The sequence below is a fragment of the Panthera pardus genome, unplaced genomic scaffold (genome assembly GCF_024362965.1).
Source record: "Panthera pardus isolate Hobbes unplaced genomic scaffold, ASM2436296v1 HiC_scaffold_25, whole genome shotgun sequence".
In the NCBI taxonomy this organism is placed as follows: domain Eukaryota; kingdom Metazoa; phylum Chordata; class Mammalia; order Carnivora; family Felidae; genus Panthera; species Panthera pardus.
The window spans coordinates 74,230,742-74,247,304 of record NW_026526821.1 but is presented as its reverse complement, the minus strand read 5'-3'; the positions used below and the strand labels follow the sequence as shown (position 1 = coordinate 74,247,304).

Sequence of the window (16,563 nt, the reverse complement as noted above, 5' to 3'; positions counted from 1 at the left end):
TTCCATCCCTGAACTATATTAGCAGGCAAAAATATTTTGTTTGCAAAATTTTGAAATGTACAGATTCACCCCTTTGTTTTATGTAGCCGAAAATGAAACGGACAGATAAAAAAGTCATTCAATCTTAAATTCAATACATTTAATGTTCTATTAAATACACATACAAGAATACTAAGTACAATATGGGCGTGTGGGTATATGTACAGACAGTACAAATAGAAATAGTCTTTGAGCAATTACCAAACCCAACCTTTCTCCCTAACATAGTCCATCTTATAGAAAAGCCTACAGTAGGCCTAAGTAAGGATCTGCATAAAAAAAAAAGAAACTAAAACATTATTGCTGAAGTTTTTATTTATCTGGTAATTGAATGTGTGCCTAGTTTCAATCCAGGTCCAATCCAGGTCACATCCCAGAACCTTCTGCACCTTTCTATAAGGATTCAGGTACACATGGGTGCCTGGGTGGCTCAAGTTGGTTAAGCGTCCAACTCTTGGTTTCAGCTCAGATCATGATCTCACTGTTCATGGGAGCCCTGTGTCAGGCTCTGCGCCGACAATGCAGAGCCTGTTTGGGACTGACCGACTGACTGACTCTCTCTCCCCCCCTCTCCCCCCCTCACCCCCCCACCTGCTTGTACACATGTTCTAAAAGTAAATAAACATTAAGAAAAAAAGGGTTCTATAATACAAAACTCTTTGTTATGTGAAAACTGTAAATGGCCACCCAACCATGTGGGAATACCCAGTGATGGTCTTTTATCTTGAGGACAAACCAGTATTGCCTTCACAAGGGCAATAATGCAGTCTGCTATTCCTCTGCCACTTTCTCGGACACCTCTCCTCTCTCCTGATTAAAGATTTTCTGGCTCAGAAAGAGCAGCCACTCTTGTTATTGGCAACTCTTGAACAGCACTCTAAAGATGAGGTCATTTATATCAGGGGCAGCAGTAACCTGAACCTGACTCTTCTGCAGATTAGAGTCTCTTACAAATTAAGAGCTGAGATTTCATGCTTGTATTGTCAAGTGTCCTGTGATCTAGATATTGAATGCCAAATTTCCTAGAACTCTTACAAATCAACTCATTTCGGAGCATGAAATAGTCTTTATTTCTTAAGTATTCAGAACATAAAATATTCTTTATATTTCCTAGAATCAAATTTAAAATAACTTTAAGTGTACACAGTTTTTCCCATAAACATTACATACTAAAATATTATCAAGGGCAACCTGGTTGTGCCCAAATACCCAAGAAGCAAATATTTCTGAGTTTTTATATTACAGCAGTATCTTAGTTATCTTAAGTATAGTCAAGACCCAGAAAATAAGAGAAGCCTTGAAAAGCCAAAGTACTTACTGATGCATGGCACCGTGGCCCATGCACTATAGCTCATGCATTTTACTGCTAAAAGGACACTTTAAGGTCACTCACTCCTACTTTAAAAACAATTCTAATCAATGTGGTTATCCACTTTCCCAAGGTATGACCAGCCATTAGAGAGAGAACAAAACTTAGAAACAGCAGTGAGAAAAGAAGTTAAAGTCGGGCCAGCGGACGGCAGCAAGGACTACTGCTGGTACTTGATGTGACTGAAAATCCATTATTTACAAGTAAATATTGAGCAAGAAAATAATAGTCATGGGGGGTGGGCATCTGATGTAAGAACTCCCACTTCTACCTACCAGAAGAGCCTGATACCTCTAAGCATCAGAAGTGGCTAACATTTATGAAGATTTTAGACCTTAAGGTAATAAATTTGTCTGGAAAACTTACTCTATCAAGTATACACTGACCCAATAGGGCTACACAAACTTTGTTATTTTTAAAACTCTGGCAAAGTTTATCCTCACATTCTTTTTTCCAACCAGTGGAGTTTGACTAAGATCACTACATCAATGCCTCCAGAACCATCTATCGTTGCTGTGAGTAGATGTATATAGCCTTATAGAAAAATCACTGTATTTGTACTCATTTGAAACCTTTGAAAAGTTATCTGGTGAAATGGAATACTCACCCTGACTTTTCACTTTTTCATGCTTTTTAAAAATTATTTCAATTAAAAAGATAAATGCATCACTAATTCAATGATTTTTGCAGTTTTATCTTCTTGCAATGAACCAAAAACACATTCAGTTGACTTCAATTGGATCTAAAGAACATAACTATAATCAGCTCATAGCAGCAACTGGCTTACATGACTAGATGCCAGGTGCATTTGAACACTGGTTTGACTAAACAGAAGCAAACTGAATGTTTGGCACGGTTCACATACAAATTTACTTATTAATATAAATATATACACAGATAATCTCCTTTGTGGAAAGAAAAATGGTGCCCTAGATCTAAAGAACTTCTATGACTTTATTATTGCCAATGGAGTTAAAAACCTTAAATTCTACTAGAAAATACCTTTCTAGGTTTTCCAATAATAACCTGCCTCTCAGCAATTTCTTACACTAGATTTCCAAAACCAAGCTTTCTCTGTCACTAAATCAAAACGTATTCTCATGAAAAACGCACTAAGCTTTGCACACACAAGTATAGTATGATAATTGATTCTATTTTTCAAAACTTCTTAAACTATTGTCTTATCGAAATGTGTATGAGGCTACCAAATTACCATACCTAAAGCTTAAAGATCAAAAAACCTCATCTACTCCTTTATCCACCTACATGCTAGTTCACACAATAGAAAATACATTCAGAGATCCTAAATTAAAATCCGTTGTTGGTATTCTGTAACTGTTGAAATTTTTCTCCCAAGAGACAATTTCTATTGTCCAAATTCATTCATAAATGATGTTCTAACTTTTTCTAAGCAAAATAAAAGATTTATGAGAGCAATTACTCATGCCATAGTGCACCACTACTTAATTTACAGACAACCTTGCTTCAGAGGATTCCTGCTGTCCTCTTCCACACACAGGTTATCTTACCCCTCATAGACAAGGTCATTCTGTGTTATCAGCGTTTTTCGTTTGCTCATTAATAACCTCAACAGAGAATAAGGAGAAATCTGAAAACTCAGAGTAAAACTTATGAGCTAGGAGATGTGAAATGCAGCAGTCTCGGTGGGAAATATTCATTAGCACTGCAGGCATTGCGTGATCTACATGCACCATCGGCTTCCACTATACAAGGGTTAGAAATCCATGTGCTTCTCTTTCAGTTTGGATGTGAAGGCTTTAAAAAGTGGTTCTGAACTACTCAGATGCCAGAGTCTCCCCAAACTAACCTAATAATCTCATCCACCAGAACCACAAATTTTCAACCCATACCCCAACCATACCTGAGAACTTTGAGAGTGGAGGGGATGAAGTTTTACAGAACCGGCTGGGGTCAGTCCTTCTCAATCCCCAAATTCAACAAAGGAAGGAAAGATGCTAACTTTCTTATTCCCAAAAAACTTGAGCTCTTCATCACTTCTCTCGCTCTCTCTCATTCTCACTTTGACTTCCACACTCACACTCACACACCCCTCTTATACAACACACACTCGCCCAGGGCAACGGTTTTCACCTGGTCTACTCATTAGAATCACCTGAGAAGCTCTTCTTGCAATGTATCCAGACACAGGGCAGACCAATTCAATATGCATGTGGAAGTGGGGCCCATGCACTGGTAATTTTGCAAAGCTACCACAGTGATTGTAATCTGCGGCTAGATTGAAAAACACTGCTTTCTCTGAAGGAGTAGTTTTGAATCAGGGGCAATTTGACTGACTCCCTATCCCCCGGGGTCTGGAGACTTCTTTGACTGTCATGACAGGGGGATGCTTGTGGGTAGAGCCCAGAAGGCTGCTAAACCTCCTGAAATACAGAAGACAGCCCACTGCAACAAGGAATGATCCGGGGTCCCAATGTGAATGGTATCGCTGTTGAGAAGCCCTGCTCTAGAGAAAGAACTGGTGGAGAAACAGGGAGAAATAGTCTGCTCTCTCTCTCTAGAGATATCCTCACAAAAGAAGTTAGGATGCCCTTAAGAAGGTTTCAGGAGGGAGACCACAACCCTGACTCTCCATCCAGCAAGGCTGAGGGTAGTTCTAAATGGACCCTGCCCAACACAAATGAACAGTTTCCTTGGGGGTGCTCTCATTGACCAGGCTGTTGTTGAAGGAGAGCATGAGTACTGTTCACTGAAATGTGCCCTAAGACCACAAAGTAAACAAGACCCACCAGGATAATTATGCAATTTTTTTAGAAGACAGTAAACAACAGAGGACCGATTCTTCATTCCTTCTCAGTTGTTGATAACCAGCAATACATGCCCCTAGAATTAAAATAAAACTATCTTTATTACTTTTTCAGCTGAATTCATAATGCCCAAGAGGTGAACTACTTGTATGGGCTTCTGAGCATCAGAATCATCTTTGCCTGGAAAGTCAACAACAAACAGCTATTGCTGGAAGGACCCTGAATCATCCACAACAACCATGACTTAGGCCAAGAAACTACCTATTCAAAAGCAAAGATCTGCCAGCTGATAACTGGAAGCAAAACCACTTGGTTTCATTGTGGAAGGGAACATTTTCACCTAAGAAAGTTTGACACCCAACCTTGGATTTCAATGGGATCAGGGAAGTGAACGCCCCCATTCGCAAGAAGGCTATCCATGTGTGTACAGGTCTAGATAAAAGTGGCTCTACAATTACTTTAATTACAAATCTGGTACACAGCAAATAACCAAAATGAATAGACAAATGCCTTAATGTCTACATGTAATCGTGTTGAATCTACTTCCTCTTTGTGCATGGAATTCTCTGCAAATTGAAAAGAAACAGTTGAATAATAAAGAACTTCTAAAAAAGTAAATGCATTCATGAGGTATTTTTTTGTCTTTGCTTTTGTTGTTTTTCAATCATCTAATTTAAACACGGCTATATAGTCTTGGATAATTTTAAGAGAGGAAAAATCCCCAAATTCATTTTTGAATCCAGTTGGAATTTAAATTAATTGTCTTAACCAAAGGAACCTCTTGGATACCAAGTTCATCAACTACTGGGTTCACTGAGTTTGTAATAAGATGTAAAGACGTCCAAGGCACTGTTAAATAAAACAGTACAGTAATTGTTTTCACTGATGTTCCATTAGCACGTGTATGTGTGTCTTTTGGAGGGAAGGTTACAAGTAGGACAACATTCTGCATTATGTTTCATTTCGGTTTCATTCTGCCATAATGAAGACACACTTCCCACCTGCTTTCACCTACTACTTTTTCTTCAAAAACATGCAAGTGATAAAGGAGCATAATGCAGGCTAAAGGCAGAGTGCAAGTTAGCACATCCCTCCCCCCAGGTGGCATATGTGTGATATTCCTCAGGCAGTCCTGGCTGCCCAAGAACAAAGGAAAGGAAAGAAAACAAATGGTTAACTGATAAAGATCACAGTCATGCAGGACATGGGTCTCCATCAGTTTACAAATATCTTAGTAATTACAAGAAAAAAGGCAATCTTATCAATAGTCTAATCTCCAGAAACCTGTAGACTCAGTTTCCAGGAGCCCTCACATCACCTTTCCATAGTGATTTGGGGAACAAAGGCAAGAAGGAAATGACAGGTAAAATTATATTTCTTTATAACCTGCAGCAAATACTTGAGGCAAATATAGAGTAGAACATTGCTCCAGGAACTCCCTACTGTCTTAATGTTAATGTTTTGCTAGAGGGAAAAACAACCTTAGCTTGACAATAGCTAGGCCTCCAGTATCCTTGAGTCTTCTTTAGCATACGAATATCTCTTTGGAAATTTTCCATTTGCCTTTCCGTCTCCAACTCCATAGTATAATAACCAGTCACTCTTCACAACTCCAGTGCAGCTCTTTCTTGCCCACGGGCCCTGTCCCTGTGCTTTAATAAAATCCCCTTTTTGCACCAAAGATGTCTTCAAGAATTCTTTCTTGGCCCTTGGCTGGGGAACTCCCCACCACCCCAGAACCTCATCACAAGTGCTCACCCAAAACACTCATTATCTCACACCAACTCCAAACAGAATGACTCTATAAATGACTCAGCAGATCTGCAATTTGGGATTTATCTTGTGAATGGTTCCTACTTGTTTCTATGCCAATGATTCAACCAAAGTGTGCAGGGATTAAGAATATGAAAAGTCATGTCTTACCATCCATATCAAAAATTAATTTGTAACAGCAGGATAAATTCAAGCTACCAATGCCCAAGTTTATAGGCTGACGATCCATAAACATCTCAATGTGCCACTTATTTTCCAACTAATTATTGAAATAAAAATGCAATGCAAATGCACTACAAATATACTTTGGTAAGGATATCAATTGTCAGAAGATAACTCACACAAGAATGAGAAAACCTGAAGTAAACATAAGAATTAAATACAGTGTTACTCTAAATACTGCATCTATGTCACATCAAATTTTTAACTAAATAAAATGGTTAAATATTAAAAATCATTTGCCGGACCATGAAGTTTAAATGAATCCAGGCAATAATAAACCATGGTGTGATGTCATCCACATCTAGAAATATACCTTACTTTATGCAAGGCATTGCTTAAAAATTGCACCTGAAACCTCTTCTTGTGAGTTAAATCGTGCCTTCATTAAACTAGAGGAATTCTTTATTTAAAAGAGCACACTGGGAAAGAAAAGAATTGTTTCCTAAGTGAACTACCTGCCCCCAAGTAATTGGGGGGGTGGGGGGGGAGAGGGTCAAGATACAGAGTTTCCCTAAAATAGTGCACATGTTTACTTCTCATGCTCATTAAAAAGTAATTGAGAAACGGAAAAGCCATTAACTTGACCTTCCCATTAACCCATTACTCCCTGAAGACAAGCTTACTGGCCAATGGCTCACCTCACCACGGTAACACAACTAAGATATTTTTAAATTACTTTTTAAATTACTTTTTAAATTACTTTCATCTCTTGTGAGAAGTGCACAGCCGAGGCTGCCCACAACAATCAGGGCAGCATCTGGGTCGGTCCTGGAAAGAGTGAGGGGAAGGCGCAACTTATAGAGTAAGAGCCCTGGCCGGCCAGCCAGGAGGCCTCAGCACCCAGAGGTGGCTTCTCCCAGCTTCCACCTTACAACCCAACCCAGAAAGCAGCAGCATTTCATCTTCCCCACGCTTTCCATTCCATTTGCACTTAAAAGAACACTGGACGCATTAGAAGCCAAGCTTCAGGACTCAATTTTCAGCACTAGGAGAAAAGGATTAGGATAAAATGGGATCCAACAGGTAAATCCCCAGGTACAGTATTGAAAATTTACCTCTTCATGTCACTGCTAGCATTGGCCACGTCCACCACTGCTCAGAGCTCACTGCACGGAGACTCTGTAGCAGCTTTCAAATAAAGCAAAAAACCTCAGGTATTTTGGATGAAAAAAACCCCACAGTTTATAAAACCAAACATTTTAGTTCTAACTCAACCATAAGTAACATAAAAGGATTGGGAGGACATTTTGGTTTTATTTGTTTGTGTGTTTGTTTTCAGAAACGATTTTTTTTTTCCTCTCTGGAATTCAAAGTGATTCTGGAACCACGATGCAGAAAATGAAACCTCTTCCAAAAAGGTTTAGGGTCAGGTTTAGAGCCACCTCTGCAAATGCAGTGGATGTTACACTTTGAAAACCAAAGGAGAGTCTAAATACATCAGTACCTTTTAAAGAGGAACGTTTAAAAAATTGGGGAGGCCACCTCACAGTGTAAAAGAGCATGCTATTCAAAGTACGTTTAGGGGAGTCTGGCAGGGGTGGGAGATTTTAGAGCATGGAGGGAAATCATTTGATGTGTTTCTCATGCAACCAACAGGAAAAAAATTCTCCAGGTAAAGTAAGATCTATAGGCATTCAGAAAACATGGCCCCAAGCCTGTTTGGGGACACTGTATTTCTTTTTCAATGTTATTGTTTTTCATAATAAATACTCATTTATTTATGCACATAAGCTGTTAACTGGATTCAAAACCACTCTGGGTCAGCGGCTGGATGAGAACCCCAGTAGGAAACTGCACACAACCAGAAAAACATTCAAGTTCAAGATGGAAGAACCTTAGCTTGGTTCTCTGTTTATCTTCAATAGGCACACATCTCCTCCTGACCACTCAGGGTCCCATGGAATTATTATTCCTCTCCTTCCCCTAACTCCTCATCCTCTGTTCTTCTCCAGGCTTATTTGACTGATAACTGTACAAACTACAACAAATGGAAGGGAAGAAAGACAGCGAGACTCCTCTCCCCAGCCCATCCCCGTCCAGCGCCTGCACTTCCTAATGTGGCTGGAAAGCCCTTCACGGTTCATAACTCTCTACTGAGCTGTCCCAGCCAAGGCAGCTCCCCGGCACGTACTGACCCACCGTTCATGCCACTGTAGACACTCCGGTGATGGGGTGACACGTCCTCCTGCGCCTGCCTTCGGAGGGTGCCCTCCCTGCTGCCTCCGCCGCTGCCTCCGCCCACATGTTTGTGATCAGGGCTCCCCCCATAATGCTGTTTGAGGTGCTCGGGGCTGGTGCCCCTGGGTCTGGGTAGATGCTCCAGGCTCCCACCGAGGGCGTGTTTCTGAAGATGCTCGGGGCTCCCTCCGCTGTGCCTGGCATGTTCAGGGCTGCCCCCAGGCCTGTGCTTCTGAAAGTGTTCCGGGCTCCCGCTCAGCACATGCTTGGGCAGCGTCTCGGGGCTGCTCCCGGGGTGTGGGTGCCTTTGCTGTTCGGGGCTGCCCTTGCACAAGGGTTTGTGGTGCTCGGGGCTGGGTCCTTTGAGTGCTTTTGGGTGATCCGCGGTGCCGGAGGCTCTGGGTTTCTGGAGATGCTCGGGGCTGGTGCTCCTGTGCTTGGAGTGCTCTGGGCTGCCCTCGCCCCGGGGCTTCTGCAGGTGCTCCGGGCTGCCGCTGCTCGCGTGCTGCTTGTGGTGGTCGGGGCTGTCGGTGCTGCCGGTGCTGGAGGTGCTGCTGCCGTCGCCCACATCCCGCACGTAGGGCGCGGTGGAGGCGGTGAGCTGGCACAGGCTGGCCTGGCTGTCGATGGAGCAGCGGCTGCCCGCGCAGCCCGCGCCCTTTTCCTCGTCCAGCAGCACGCAGAGCTCTTTGAGCTCCATGTTCTCCTTCACCACCTCCTCCTGCTTCACCTCCAGCTCCTTCAGCTTCTGCAGGTATAAGGCCACTTCCTTGTGCATCACCCCAGCCGTGTAGCGGCCCAGTCTCTGCCACTCCCGGGACACCCTTTTGCCTTTCTGCCGGTCATCGTCCAGGAAACAGCAGAGGTCTCTCAGCTCCTGGTTGTCCTCCTGGAGCTTCTGGTTGATATCCTGAAGAGAGAGACACAACCATTCAAGGGAGGTGCACATCTGAGGCATCATCAGACTCAGACCTGCTGGGAGGGAGACTGGAATTGGCGGATTCTCTGTGATGTTAGGGGAGGAGGTGAGAAGAGGAGAGGAAGCTGATGACCTGTAGCCTTGCATAAAAATAACAATAACGGGCATGGGTTATGCCCCCTGCCCAATGCTTACTTGCATCCTGTCATCAAATTGTCACCAAACACTTGGGGCGATAATGATTATTATGGTTCGTTTACAGAGGGGGCGACTGGCCCTCACTAAGCTTCACTTGCCCAAGGCCATCCCGTCAGTATTTAGGGAGCAGTCAGTTAATTAACAAGAAACTAGTAAAAACCAAGGACCCCCTGTACTGCTGTCAAGGAAGAAAATGGCTGCTGTGAGCGGTCAAATGCTTAAAAGCTCTGAGGCAACAGGCCTTCCATCAGCACAAATATGCACTGCCTGGTGTTCAGCCCTTGACATGGGAGGAATGGGCCCATTCCCTCAGGGGACCAGCACAATTGCCCTCTAGTGGCATTTCCATCCTGCACCCCCAAGCCCTACTTCCTGTACCCACTGCATGTCTCCCAGGCATTCCATATGAAACACAAGCAACACCAAGCTCTTGTGTCATAGCCAAGCTCTCCTCCCCAAATTGCACCTCTCAGCAAATGCCACCTCCACCCATCCTGCTGCCCTTTCTAAGAACTGTGGTCATGCCAGCTTCTCCTTCTCCCTCACCTTTCACTTCTGAGCTAAATGGGTCTTTTGGACCTTACCTCTGACATTTTGCTCGTCTTGTCACTCCCATACATAACATGCTTAAAAGCACCTCACTGCCCTTAGGATAAAGTGCAAAATCCAAGTCTCCCAAGACCCCCAATCCTCCTAACCCGGTCTATTTCTCCTGCAAAAATGGTGGTCCACTCATTCAGTCACAAGTGTCTAGTAAGCATCTATTATGTGCCAGGTATCAGTCCAGGTGCTAGGGACGTATCAGTGGCCACAGCAAAGACTTTGACATCCCATGGTGGATGTCAAATGTCAGATTTCATTCTGGTGGGAAAGACTGGCAAAAGGCCAGTATAGAGCACAATACCATGTCGTGATAAGTGCTGGGCAGAAAACTAAACTAGGCTAAAGAATACTATTCTTTAAGAGAAGGCACCTCACCAACAAAGGAGAACATTTGAGCAAAGACCTGGGTGAAATGATGGAGCAAATGTTTGAGGGAAAATGATCCCAGGCAGAGAGAAGGGCAAGTATTTGCCCTGAGACACATGTGGCTGACGTCACAGTGAGGCCAGTGTGCCTAAAGCACAGGGAGCGAGGGGGCAGAGCTGGGAGAGGAGGTGAGAGAGATGAGGCCCAAGGGGGTGAGTGTTGCGGCTGGGTAATGGTGGGCCTTGGCAGCCACGAGGACTCTGGATTGTTGGAGACCTGAGGATAGGAGTGACATGATAGGGTTCATTTTGTAAAGAACCACCATAGTTCAGTACAGAAAACAGACTGATGGAGGTGGGCGGTGGATAGAAGAAAGGGAAACAAGATAAGGTAAAAGCCAGGAGAGATCACGAGGAGGCCACCAGGCTAGTCCGGGTAGAGGGAGATGATGGCGGCTTGCACACATGGCAGCAGCGGAGGGGGTGAGACCTACCCCCCACCCCCACATCATGCACTGAGCCACACCAACAATGGCCCGGTTTCAGGGCCCAAGGAACAAGCCCTTCCCCTCTTTCACTTGGAATGTACTCCCCTAACCTTCTGTACAACCTAAAGGTCTCACTTCATAAGTCACTTCCCCAAAGAAGCCGTCCCTGACCACAACCCCCCTATCTAAAGGAGGTCACCTTGTACATTACCATCACCTCTTCGATTTCACCTCTGTGGCACTTATTACACTTATTGGTTTGGTGGCGATGGACCGGGGGCAGTTACGGGGCTGCTACCTAAGATCTCCCCTGCTTTACAAAGCCGGAAGACCCCTGGTCTTGTGACTTGGTCACCCAACCCAGAACTAGAGGCACTCAGAGTGGGCACTCAATCCCCTTAAACTCAGATTCGCTCCAACAGCTCGCCTGCTACTTGTGAGAAAATAAACTATAAAACAGCCACACCCTGCACCTCCTAACAGTCTCGAGGTCTAAGATGGGAGTCATTTTCAAAGCCTGAGGAAGAAAAGGATCTTGTGCAGCGTGGTTCCAACTCTGATTCTAACTCTTGGCATCCTGACTACTCTGCCTCCGTGTTTCTGATGCCCGTCTCTTCTTTCGCTTCTCACTGCCACTTTCTGACCTCAGGCCTGGCCGTTTCCAAACACCTCCACCTGGCCTCCCTGCCTTGGTCCGCCCCATCCTCGAGCTTTCCTCGCCCACCGGATCCAAGCTCTCCTTGGCCAGACTGCTCTTCAAAATCACCCCCTTAATGTTATGTCTCTCCTGCGGCAGCCCAGCACTTCCCCTTCACCAGGAAAATGAATAAACCCTTTGGCCAAGCCGGGAAGGCTTCCTCTCACCTTTCCACCTTTAGCTCCACCTACATCAGCTAATTATGAACCCTGATTATATCTAACTTCTCCACATATGAACTTGCCTAAGAGAAGAGATTACTCTGACAAGTCTCCCCTCGCACTAGAACAGCCACTGCTTGCAGCAGCAACAGGCATACATGAATGAACGAAGTAACTTTCCCACCCACTGCTTACTGCCTGTAAGACACTAGCTGGAGAACTTACTGGGCATCATCATTTTTTTCTTCAAGTGTAGATGTCTTAGCTTCTGGGGGGACGGAGTCCATTCCAAAGTCTTTTTTGTGTGTGTAGTTGACATGCCTGGCATGGTGCCTTGCGTACAGGAAACAATATATGTTTATGGACTGACCAACCTTTTAAAGCCCTAGGTCAGTGGCCAAAACAGGATATAGCCCTAGCTACTGAGAAAGGATTTCTTATTCTTGTTTCAGTAAGCCCCTGAGAGGTTGGAGTCTACGGTTTTAAGGGAATAAATGATCTGTTGACACTGATGCTTTAAGGTAAATCAGAAGCTGTGGATATTCAGAGAAAAGAACACTAAAAAATTAATCTTTCTAAGCTTCAAAAATTATTCTACATTTAGTTGAATCCTGGCATTTCATAGGCAGTTCAAGCCATGTTCTTTTCCATTTCCAAATGAACTTCCAACTGCAAATACTTCCTTTTGACTACACACAACTACTCCTGATTTCTCCAGAACTGGGAAATAAACAGGACCTATGTTACCACGAGCTTCATAGAGTTAATGCCTTTCCAAATGGAGTATGGCATATACTGCCCAGAATTCCAGTTGGGGTAGAAGGGGTATTGGCCCATTTCATTTTCTTTATCAGCACTCCTTCTTCCAAGAGTAAATAATAGTCTTGGGAATACAATTTTGAGCTATTTCCTTTTCCTTCTGTGGAATAGCTAAGCAACCAATTCGATAATAATCTTATAAGCCAGCTTCTTCAAATCTGCCACATTAAGATCTGGGCTTTCTTTTTCAAAACACGAAGTGTCCTTTTAACATTGCCACTGGCCACAAGATGTTATCCATCTATCTAAAGTGGACTTTTAAAAGATTAAACCCACCTTACGGCATAGCACTCAAAGTTTCAAACATAAGACTCTCAAGTACTATATCTTTGGTGAAAGAATTGTTCTAATCTGTTATTTTTCTTCATTACAGGGAGGGGGATTGGTACGTTGGGGAGCAAAGAGGAACATTTATGTGATGCAGATAACAAATCTACAGATTCAGTGCCCCCAGATCTGCCCCCTGTCCCCTGAAACCCCAAGTCAGAGCAAGCTGAGTGTTGGTATGTGCACAGCAGTGCATAGATATGGTTCTCAGAATCCAATTCCTTATAACATCAGAACCAAAATCTCCTTTCTTCACCCCTTTCAGGATCACATGCTCTAACTACATAATGTCAACTCGCCCAAAGAAAAGAAAGCCAGCCTATTTTAAACATTTTATATCTATGTGACCTTGAGAAAGCTATTTAACCTCATCTATGTATCATTTAATCCTTGACAAACCTTTTGTGGAGTTAACATCCCCATTTAGCAGATGAGAAAACTGAGGTTCGGAGAAGTTAACAGGTGCCCAAGATGTCAGACTCCAAATCCTTCATCCTTCCGCTGCCCCATCCCGCTCTGCCTCTTAAATGTTTAAACACAAACAAGTCAGCCAGTGCTTGGTTGGACCCAGTCTCATGCCCCTCAAAGGAAAAGAATGAGTGCTCGCATCTCCCTATCTCTATAGCTGCAGTATCATCTAGTAGCCTTGAAAATATTTAGATGCAATTGCAAAAGCGGATCACAGATAGGAGCATAAAAAAAAAGAAGTGTTGTGGCCTTAATTACCCTAAATTTACAGTCCTCAACTGAGAACCCAAACCATCAGAGCCAAAAACAAAACCAAAAATCCTTCCTTCTAGTTAAGCTGAAATAAATGAGTGCACATATCATTTACTCGGGCAAACACATTAATGGATCACTAGGGTGTCAGGGATGTTCAGAAAGTAACCAGCCCCATCTCTCTGAACTTGATAAGGAGATGCACAGGAAAGCCTTTTTGAGCCAGGTCATGAATCTAGACCACCAGGAGGGTGGGATGAAACTGCCTTTAACTGGCCTAATAGGTATTTTTCTAAATGAGGCTACTAGAATGAAAACCAGGATCCCCCACCACTCACACATAGCACACCCCCCAACACACACACACACACACACACACACACACACACACACACACACAGGCAATCCATACAACCCAAAAGAACCTACAAGTATTTCTGAGTTATTATGTCAATGCGCCATACTATTCAAATCTTTAGGAAATTAATTGATTAATTACTTAATTAAAAACTCTTCCAAGTTACATTATAGTTCAAACCATGGAATCAGATTAAATTGGAGAGTTATGAACTATACCTTTGTCCAGCTTTGCCTAAGAAACCCAACCCTGGAGATGCGTGGCTACACATTCACATGCCCTTTCCTGATGACAGTATCTACCATTTTTGTAGTCAAGTCCAGTAAAACTTCCCCTACATCATCATAACGTATTGTCACAACCCCCTAGGAGATGGTTATTATCACTTGCATTTTATTGATGAATGAAATGAGGTTCTGATAAATTAACTACTCAAGCTCACCGTCCTGGCAGATGAGGATTCTGGATGCACACCCACCTCTGAGATGATATTCCCACCACGCTAGCCTGCATCTAATCCCCCAAGAGTGTGGTCTGGTGCTTAATAAATACTCCATTAGTGATGAATTAAACCAAAGGAGAGTGTAAGCCTTGGGATTTTTCTGACTGTGGGATTTTCCTAACTGCACCCACTCTAGGGATATAGGACAGTGACTTGGGGCCCAGGAAGAAGGCCATCTCCACCTGCACCGGGCCCAGCACCCAGGTAAGCATCTGGGATCGGCCCCCTGCACTCCTTTTGGCCCCAGAATCCCAGAGCTGGAGCCCTGAGGTAATTAGGAAAGTGTCTACTGCCCGAGAAGTGGGGTGGGAGTGGAAAGGGGACAAGAACAGCATGTGCCTGCAGGAATTTTCTCCCTGACGTCCCTGTAGTGTTTTCGTTTGTGTCAGGCTTCCTATAAACAAAAGCTGAACAATGAGAGGAAGGAATACCAGGAGGCACCAGTGCAAGCATCGAGGAGAGGAAGTTTGCGGTGCTCCCTGGCAGGGCGGATCCCGGCCAAGGGTCTCCCGCAGCCAGGCTGGCCAGCACACTGCTGTCACACTCAGAGCTCTCCAAGGAGAAAAGAAGTTGGTGGGGTTTTGGTGTTCTTTTCTTGCTTTTTAATTTTATTATTATTTTTTTCCTAATAGCAAAGAGAGAAGGCTACTTCAAAAAGAAAACATCATTGGCTGACACTTGGGGTGGTACCTTTCAAATCCCCTTGCCCCCTTCAATGCTAGATGAAATTATAATCAAAGTCGGGGGGGATGGGGGACAGGACCCCGGATGACGCCATCTAAACTGAGAGGAAGGAAAGCACCGGAGCAGGTAGAAAATGAGAAGACAGAGCTTAAGCTCCTCTGCACTGGATGACACACGCCAGCTCCGAAGGTGGCGCCTGCGACTTTTCCCCAGGCACCCCGCCAGTCCTCCCCAGCATTGGCGCCCTTTCCTCATCTGCTGGAGAAGTCGTGGTTCCTGAGCATCCGTACCGCTGACTCCCAAGGACAAAGATGCCCTGGACTCGCTCCCTCGCTCACCTTTTCCCTTGCCTACTGTGACCCGGCTCCCCAAACCACTGATTTTCCAGGCTTCCTAGGAAAATAAAGGTTTGCATGCCCATCACCTCCCTCCCTACTTTTAAGCATCCTCGGCGCCCACTCCTGCCACAGAGGTCAAGTGAGAGCTCGACACTGGCTCGCCCTATATAGGGAAGGGGAGACCAATCGCTTCCAAAGTTTGGAAAAGTTTCCAAAGGGCTGGGGATGGGGAGCAGGGGGTGCTGACCAGGAGAATGGGGAGGATCACCTGTTGACGGAGGGAGGGAAAGTTTGCCTGGACCCACCTCCCCGGGGCGCCCGGCTCCCTGCCCGGCCCCGCGCTCACCTTGAGCCCGCGGATCTCGCCGAGGTGCAGCTGCAGGCGACGGTTCACCTCGCGGATGAGGTTGCTGTGGTCCAGCATCGCGCTCACCTTCTCGGCCTCGGCGCGCCGCAGGCTGCGGATCAGCTCCTCCTTGCTCCACTGCAGCAGCTCCTCGTCCGACACTTTGGACAGGTCCTCCACGGCGGCGGCGGCGGACGGGCCCGCAGAGGCTGGGGGACAACTTTCCGCCGCCGCCGTCGCCGCTGTGCCTCCGGCCGCCTTCGACATGGTATCCGCGCGGTGGCAGGTCCGAGTGGGTGGAAGAGGCAAAGCGACTCCCGAAGGCGCGGGCGCGGCGGGGCCGCCTCCGCCCACACCCCTGTGCGCTCCGGCGAGTCAGCTGCACCGCCCGGCGGCCGCTGGGTTGGGGCGGCAGGGGTCGCGCTGAGCGGCCATCCTACCTCGCCATCCCGGCGCGCGCGCCCGCGCACCCCCAGGGCCGGGCAGTCACCCGCGCTCTGCTGCCTAGGCGCGTCCCAACTCGGCGCAAGTCCATGGTGAGGGGCGCCGGGGAGCGGGCGCCGCCGCAGGAAAACCTCGGCGAGCGGCGGGGACGCCGAGGGACCGCGCCCCGACTCCCCTGCCCTCTCCTCCGCCGGGATTCGAGACCGTCGCCCCCCACACTCTCGCAC

At 45.6% G+C, this 16,563-nt stretch overlaps 1 protein-coding gene across 6 annotated transcripts in view; it reads right to left on the bottom strand.

Annotated features, from left to right (window-relative positions):
* The window catches only part of CCDC85A (coiled-coil domain containing 85A), a 201,478-nt gene extending 185,316 nt beyond the window's left edge, over positions 1-16,162 (bottom strand). For all 6 annotated transcript variants that reach the window (XM_019426815.2, XM_019426901.2, XM_019426967.2 and 3 more), the window contains exons 1-2: positions 15,893-16,162; positions 8,329-9,277 (exon numbers count right to left, since the gene is read on the bottom strand). In XM_019426815.2, coding sequence (XP_019282360.1) covers positions 8,329-9,277; positions 15,893-16,159 — 1,216 coding nt within the window. In that variant the 5' untranslated portion in view covers positions 16,160-16,162. The remainder of the gene's footprint in view (positions 1-8,328; positions 9,278-15,892) is intronic.
* Between the last annotated feature and the right edge of the window lie 401 nt (positions 16,163-16,563).